The sequence below is a fragment of the Caloenas nicobarica genome, chromosome 1 (genome assembly GCF_036013445.1).
Source record: "Caloenas nicobarica isolate bCalNic1 chromosome 1, bCalNic1.hap1, whole genome shotgun sequence".
In the NCBI taxonomy this organism is placed as follows: domain Eukaryota; kingdom Metazoa; phylum Chordata; class Aves; order Columbiformes; family Columbidae; genus Caloenas; species Caloenas nicobarica.
In genome coordinates, this window is record NC_088245.1 from 124,621,432 (window position 1) to 124,629,176 (window position 7,745).

Genomic DNA, 7,745 nt, shown 5'->3' on the forward strand with positions numbered 1-7,745 from the left:
GATTTTGAGTCGTTGTTGTGCTTAATTGCTGCTTAGCCTGCCTGCTTAGCACACGTGGTAGACTGTTTTAAAGTAGTTTTGTTCTGGTTTGTGAGTGTATCATACTTGCACAAATATTTTGTTGTTGTTGTTGATGATGTGTTGACTTAAAATCTCTGTTTAGGAATCTAACCTCAGTTCTTTTTTTATTAGGGCAAGTGTCGAGATTTTGAGACTATGTTGTGGTTTGAGTCATTGCTGTTTTATGGCTGTGAAGAACAAGAGCAAGTGAAAGATGATGCAGATATTTCACTGTTGCCTACCATTGTAGAGAGAGTTGTTCTCCCTAAATTAACAGGTATAGTCTTAGAAAGAAAACTGGGGGAAAGGAATGTCTGTGGGAGCTGGTGCTTGTTTGTGCTTTCAGATTTTACTGCTTTGTAAATTAATGTCTGGCTGTCTTAACACCTCTATTTTAGTATTTGCAAAGTAGAGTAATTCTTTGATCTCTTACAGTGATTTCTGAAAATATATGGGATCCTTTTTCTACAACACAAACATCTAGAATGGTAGAAATGGTACAGAAACTAGTAGATGGATATCCTTCAGTGGTGAATGCAGAAAACAAAAATACACAAGTAAGTTGTTTTTTCTTAAATATCTTGGATAAGTTAAGGAATTTGAATATATTTTTAATACACTCTATTGGAGAACAGAGCATGCTTAGTGAAGAGCAAGAAAGAATTTTGCAATTATTTGATGCCCTGCAGCCTAGTTTCAGAGATTCAAGTAGAGTGATAAACGAGAAGAAACTCAGTGAAATCTCCCCAAAATAGATGCTGGAGATGAAAAAAGATGCTGAATGTACTAAGACTTTTTGGTCTGCAGTTTTGCTTTGAGGGTCAGCCACAAATAGTCAGGCTTTTCTTTCGTAGATCTTTGTAACCTTTTCAAATGCATTGCCTTGAAATTTGATTGTTTTTCTTATCTTCTATGAATACAGCAGCTGATGTCATGAGTTCAGGTGCTGTAGCTAATGCAATGTATGCATTGCTTTTAGAATAATGGGGCAAAGATCAAAATGCATGTGTATGGGGAAGTTAGCGGATTATTAAAAATGACAAAAGCCCTGACTTCACAGCAGCTAATTGTGTAGCCAGGCTTAACCATGAAGTAATTCCATTGCCTTCAGTTTTTATTGAAATTGTCAAATTTCAGCTCTGTTAATTATTATAGGCCTCTCTAAGACTTCATTTATACATGTGCTTAAATATGTATGCTTCTTACTGTTGGGGTCACAAATGTTTTTTGTTGCTTTGAGAATTGATTTCTGAGTGGTTAACTACTAAGCAGTGCTTTGGACACTTTTTGAAAAAAAATTATCTGTTTCAGATGCTTTTAAAGGCATTGTTGCTAAGAATGAGGAGAACACTAGATGATGATGTATTCATGCCCTTATATCCAAAAAAGTAAGTTTGCTTTCAACTATCATGTTCAACTATGATGTTTATTAGCAAGTCAGTGTCTTCTGTCTGTAGTCAACAGGGTTTTTTTTCCCAGTATGATTCACTGGCTGGATACAGGAGATTGTTATCATGCTGTGAGGATTTAGCAAGAACAAGCAGGATTGAAGGGAATGTTTATAGGAATGATCTGTGTGTGGGAAGGAGGAAGCCAGCAAACTCCAGACAGAGGTGCTCTTGGTTGCTCATTAAAGAAATCTCTTACTTTCCAGCATCTTAGAAAACAAGAACTCTGGTCCATATTTGTTTTTCCAACGTCAGTTTTGGTCCTCTGTCAAGGTAAGTCAGTAAATACATCTAGTAAATCTTTGGTCTAGTGTAGCAATAAAATCCTCTTCAAATTTGTGGAAAATGGTAGATGGAGATTGCTTTAACTTTAGTTGAAAGAACTCTAAATTAGGATTCTTAGTTTTTGATAATGCACTGTGCCCTCTTCAAAAGATTGCCAAGTGAAAGCACCATCATTTTAACTTGCGTGTTGTGGGTTTACTTAGCATACTCAACCCACTTCTTTTTAATGTCATTGTGCTTGACAGAATAAAATATGGTGCATTTATTTCCCTTATGTGCAAATGAGAGAGCTTGGTTTGGTTTGTTGTTTGGGGGGGGTTTTGGTTTTTGGGGTTTGTTTTGGTTTTAATATATAGTGTGAGAATCTTCATGAAAATAACTTGACCCTGTTCAGAAAGCTCGCTGCTATTTGTAAAGTGTGAGAGCGTTTGTAATCTTAGTTTCATTGAAATGATAAAGAGTGTGACAGAAAAAGCCTGCGTGTGGAATGTGCAATGTAGAGTTTGCAAAGGTATGTAAGAAGCTATGACTGATGTAGTGTATTTCCAATATAAGGCTGTGAAGGAAGTTAACTCCCAACTGAACAGGAAAGTAAAGTATGAGACCCCTGTCAATTAAACTGCTGATCTCCACGATCAAGCTAACAGAACTCTTATCTGGAATTTTCTATGTAAACTGCAGCAGCGAGGGAGATTGTATTCTGAATAGGTTTGCAATCACTTCATTTTCATAAAATATTTGGCACTGAATTCTTTCACTTGGAAATAAAAGTTGACTCCTTAAATGCTGTCTAGAGCAAAAAATGCACAAATATAGTTTATTAAAATGTTGGTTAAAGCATTAAAAGGTTCCTTGTTTAGGGCTTGTGTCTCTTAAGACTGAAATTGCCTGCTTCTGGTAATGTCTATTGGAGCCTGGGCAGCTGAGAACTATGCGTGCTGTTACTGCTGTTTTATTTTAGGGAAGCATTAAAAATACATCTCTCTTGCACTAGCAAGTCAGTTATAGCATCACAGACGAGCAGAAATAGAAGCTGGGAGGCAAGCGCTCGTCTGCTGTTTCCTGGTGATCTGCCTCAACAGTAAACTGCTGGCGGCATTCGTTTGTAGGAGGCTGGAGCAATTCGCCGGCCATATGCCAGTGGGGAATAGCAGCTTTATGGGTGGCTTAGCCAGCACCCCCTGTGACACCTTCTCTGTCTCTTGTATCACCGTGCCTTGGGAATCAGGGTATGCTGACAGCGTAGCTGGGGATTTGATTGACAAAGGGGCTGTGAATTTGTCCCCCTATGGCAATGCTCGGCCTCACTTGACGTTGACGTTAAATTTTGAGAACGAGATGACTTAAAACTTCTTTTTTTCTGATTTCTTGTGCAAAATATGAGCAAAGTTGTGGCTGGGGGTTGTTGTGTGAGAATTCATAACACTCTGAGCTGGTACTTTATTGATTCTGAATAGTTTTGAAATGAACAGAAGGCATATTTCCACTGCTTATCTTGGCTGGGCTGTTGCATTTGAAGAGGCTCTAGAGTGTTTGATCAACTTTCTCGTTTTAGTACATTTTAAAATACTTAGTTTCCCTGTGTTGTATTTTCAGTTATTAGGCAACTTTCTCCAGTGGTATGGAATCCTTTCAAACAAAACTCTTCAGGAATTGTCAATAGATGGTCTGCTAAACAGATACATTCTTATGGCTTTTCAAAACTCTGAATATGGAGAGGACAGCATTAAGAAAGCTCAAAGTGTAAGTAAAATCAAACAAGGTTTAAAATAATTTGAAATTTGTGAGTTAAGGGAAAATGTAGTTAAAACTTGAGGTTACCTATAAAATACCGGCTTTGATATATCGATATCATCATGTCAGTGAAAAAAATAGATTTTTTTTCTTAGTTCGCAAACTAAAGAAAGCTTCTCTGGCTCATACCTGTAGATGGTTTAGGTATAGTGCAAGTTTCAGTGTTTTACTTCTTGCATTTTGGATCTCTCCCTTCCCAGCCCCTCTCCAGTTTCACTCAGTTGGACCTTGGAACTGCAGTCTCACCTGGCAGACTTTGCAAATCATGTTAGATAGCTTTAAAATTTTGTTACGTTTTGTTTAACTTTCTTTTTCCTGTTATGTCTAGGTAATTGCTTGCTTTCCTAAACAGTGGTTCACTAATCTAAAAGGAGACAAGACTATTTCTCAGTTGGAAAACTTCTGTAGATACCTTGTCCATCTGGCTGATACAATTTATAGAAACAGCATTGGTTGCTCTGATGTAGAGAAGAGAAATGCAAGGTAACTTACTTTGAGTTAATGCAATTCTTGCACTGCAGTTCTTGTGCTTTGTGTTATTTTGCCGATGCGTGCAAACATGGGTAAATAGCTTCATACTGCTGCATGTCTTTTGAAACAATTGTGAACTCAAACTTTTAAAATATTATGGTATGGTAGATGGGGAGATTTTTAAGGTGCCTGAAAACAGCAACTGCTGGAAATCTTGAAGCATTTGTAATGCTTAGTGTCCCTGATTCTGGCAAGTTTCTGGCAAATTTTGTAGTTACTGGTTTTGGACTGTTCCACCTTATGAACCGTGTTGCAGATTCCTGCATCATGGCTTCTAAATTACAGGTTGGGCTTTTGTAGAGTACAAAAGTTCTGGCTTTATTTACACAGCCAACTAGATGAACCTGTTTTCCCCTAGATGGAGGAGTCATTTTACTTGTATCTGATAACCAGCATAATTAAATTTCGGATTAGATGTGTAAATATTGCTGCTAAGTCACCTGAAATGCTACAGGTGTATTGTTTTAAGTAATGATACACTTAACATTGTTGCACAGATACACAGGAATACAACAAGGCTGGAAGACCCTTTATTTCTGTTCTGTTGCATGAAAAGGAGAGGTTTCAAGGTCAATGGTTCCATTGAAACTTGAAAAGACAAACCCTTGCTACCTGCATTAGTCATTCTAGATATTTGTACGTGCTTGAGCTGCTGTTGAGTTGCTCTTCAATTATTGAAGATCTCTAGGGGATTAGAGTCTTCTCCCTTTTTGATTTTATGCATAGCACTGAAGCATAGAGACAGAAATTGCCCTTAAACCGTAGCACAAAAATCTTAGTTAAGAAGTTTTGGGGTTTTTTCTGGTATCAATTTTTTTTACAGTTACCATGTTTTTTATTAGACGCTTTGCCGTCTTTAGAGTCACTTCTGGCTGTGGCATATGAATTGTCTCATTTTCAGAGAACACTGAGCTTTGTGCCACACTGAGTTGTGCTCAAACAACTTTTCATCCATGTTTCGATTATGCCTCAGAACTTTGTATCCACAGTGTCACATACCAATTTAAATTTCCCTGTGATTCAAATTCAAAATAGACTTTTTGCTCCTTCCTTTCTAAAACCAAAATGCCTAGCCTAGCGTGATACAGGAATTGAAACAAAGGGAGCTGAGAGAGAATCCAGTAGAGACTAATTTTGGTAGCCTCTTTGTAAATTTGAAAGAACTTTCTTTACCAGCTGAAATGAGAACTTGGTAAAAACTTTGTATTGGAAGAGAAACATCCAATTTTTTTTCCTTTTTTTCATAGTGAGTTTTAATTTAATTTCTTTCTTCTGTCCTCCTTTTTCCCAGCATTCAACAAATCCGTTGCCATTGTCACCATTAAGCAGATACAATAAGACTGCAGGAGAAATATTACTTTTTATAACTGAAGAATGTCATGTCTTTTCATATAAAATCTAGTACAGTTATTTGAAACAAAAATGCATTAACTTCTGCCAAGAGGGAGGTGTATCTTTACCTATGTCTGGTGCTAGTTTTCCAAATATTGGATGCTTTTTCACAGATCAGCTAGGTGCATTTTTAAGATAGATTTCGAACTTCTAGTATTTTTTTGTCTGAATTTCATGCCCATCCCCCTACCAAGATACCAAAATTGTTCTTGACAGCCAAAGAAGAACAGTCCTCCTAGCAGTTTGTTCACTCTAAGCTTCCTGGACTGACCTGAATTGTAATGTAGTTTGTTGACGGCAAGTTCGTACCTTTTTAAGGCATGCATTGAACCATACTTGCTGCCTTGATGTTTTTTTGTTTGGTTGGTTTGGTTTTGGTTGGTTTTTTTTGCTTGCACCTTTGTTTTACCAAGAGAGCTGTGACTCATTGCACAGTACCATAAGTAATCCAAGTATTTTCCTTGAGATTGTACTGCATCTAGTATTAAACCACACTGTATGATTAATTCCTACTCCCAAAATAAGTTTTTCAATTTCAGTACAAAGCTGATAACAACCTTATTTCATCAGACTAAGCAAGTGGTGGAGAAGATGATAAGAAGTTAGCTGAAAATTATTTGCTCTATGGATTCATAATGTAGTCATCAGTTGAAATGCTAATATTTGTACATGATTGTTCCATTCCTGTATTGATTTCTCCTTCCGCTTTTTCAGGGAGCACATAAAGCAGATCATAAAGCTTCTAGCAAGTATCCGAGCGCTGGATCATGCTGTGACAGTTGCGAATGATCACAACGTGAAAGAGTTAAAGATTTTAATAGAAGGAAAATAGACTTTTCTGACAACTCGTTTTGAGCTTTAAAACCATTCCTGATGTGTAATTTATGTACATATGTAAAGTTTCTTAAACTGTAAAGTATTGATCTTTGTTTTAATACAAAGTGCATTCTTATATACAGCATCCTTAAAGAAAAAAAAAATGACTCATTTGAAAACAAAAATGAAATCCCAAGATTGTCATCTTTCCAGAAATCAGATTTTCCTTAAAGTTTCTCAAAATCTTGTTTACAAAAATACTTTGTACCCATGATTAGTAGTCATCTACTCCTGTTAAGTGTTCCATGGTTAACTGGAATGTGTATATTATATTATGTGTAATGCAGTGTGTGCATATATTTACACCACCATGTTGCTTTCACACTGGATATAGAGATCTTGTACTGTTGAATAAGCTTTTCAAGCTTTTTGTTTGCAAAAAAATACTTATTTTGACAATAAAATGATCATAGTATTGGTCAAAAGGGCTGGCAAAACATTCAAAAATGTGAAAATCATTTGAGCTAGAGTAGAGACACTTTCAAACGGAACCTGACCTTTAAAAAGCAGTTGTGTTGCACTCATTGCAATAGCTAAAAAATTATTTGCATTCAGAATATGGAACTCTTAAGACTGTTCTTAGAAACAAAAGAAAGGAAAACCCAAATCAATGTGGGGTTTTTTTGTTGTTGTAAGTACAGGCATACAATAAGAGCTTGTGATTTATTTCACAAGTATACACAACAGCACTTCCTAGACCCCAAACACCTTTCATTTTGTAGGAGTAATAGTTTAGCCATGAACTCTGGGCCCTCATTCCTTCTGCTCACTGTTTGTGGTTTGGGTTTTTTTGGTTTGGTTTGTTGGTTTTATTTTTTTTCATACATGGAACCTGTTTCTTCTGATTGGCATGGCTAAAGATGTCAAGCAAAATGAAGGTGAAGAAAATTGTGTATCCTATGATTTGAAGTATTAGTATTGTCCTAAATATCAAAATGTTACACTTTCCACTAAACACCATCTAAGAATAGTCTTGCAAAACAAAACATTTAATTCAGATGTAAATTAAAAAGAAAGCAATTTAAAAATCTGTGATTTACATCAAAACACTAGTGACTTGATCTTGGGGTCCAAGGCATGGGAATAGCTGTAATAGCCTTGGATTAAGAGCTATTTCCAGGTGTGCCCTACTTTTGGGGGGATCTGTAGCAATAAATTGGCATACTGAATTACGTAAGAAATCATTGTATTCTATGCTCATGTCGTGGTATAAATGAGTATATTAAAAATGTACAATTTGTAACTTGCACACTTCATTTGGACACTGAACCATTGTTTTTCTGAACTGTTGGGGTTGATGGACTACATTCAGAAATACCTGCTTTTAAAAATTGTTTCAATAAATTCGTCTGTCAAGGA

General features: G+C 36.3%; 1 protein-coding gene across 1 annotated transcript in view; it reads left to right on the forward strand.

Annotated features, from left to right (window-relative positions):
* PAXBP1 (PAX3 and PAX7 binding protein 1) overlaps positions 1–7,745 on the forward strand; it is a 28,548-nt gene extending 20,803 nt beyond the window's left edge. The window contains exons 12-18 of the mRNA XM_065633633.1: positions 193–337; positions 496–617; positions 1,372–1,448; positions 1,715–1,781; positions 3,390–3,536; positions 3,916–4,070; positions 6,225–7,745. Of these exons, the coding sequence (XP_065489705.1) occupies positions 193–337; positions 496–617; positions 1,372–1,448; positions 1,715–1,781; positions 3,390–3,536; positions 3,916–4,070; positions 6,225–6,342 (831 nt within the window). The 3' untranslated portion in view covers positions 6,343–7,745. The remainder of the gene's footprint in view (positions 1–192; positions 338–495; positions 618–1,371; positions 1,449–1,714; positions 1,782–3,389; positions 3,537–3,915; positions 4,071–6,224) is intronic.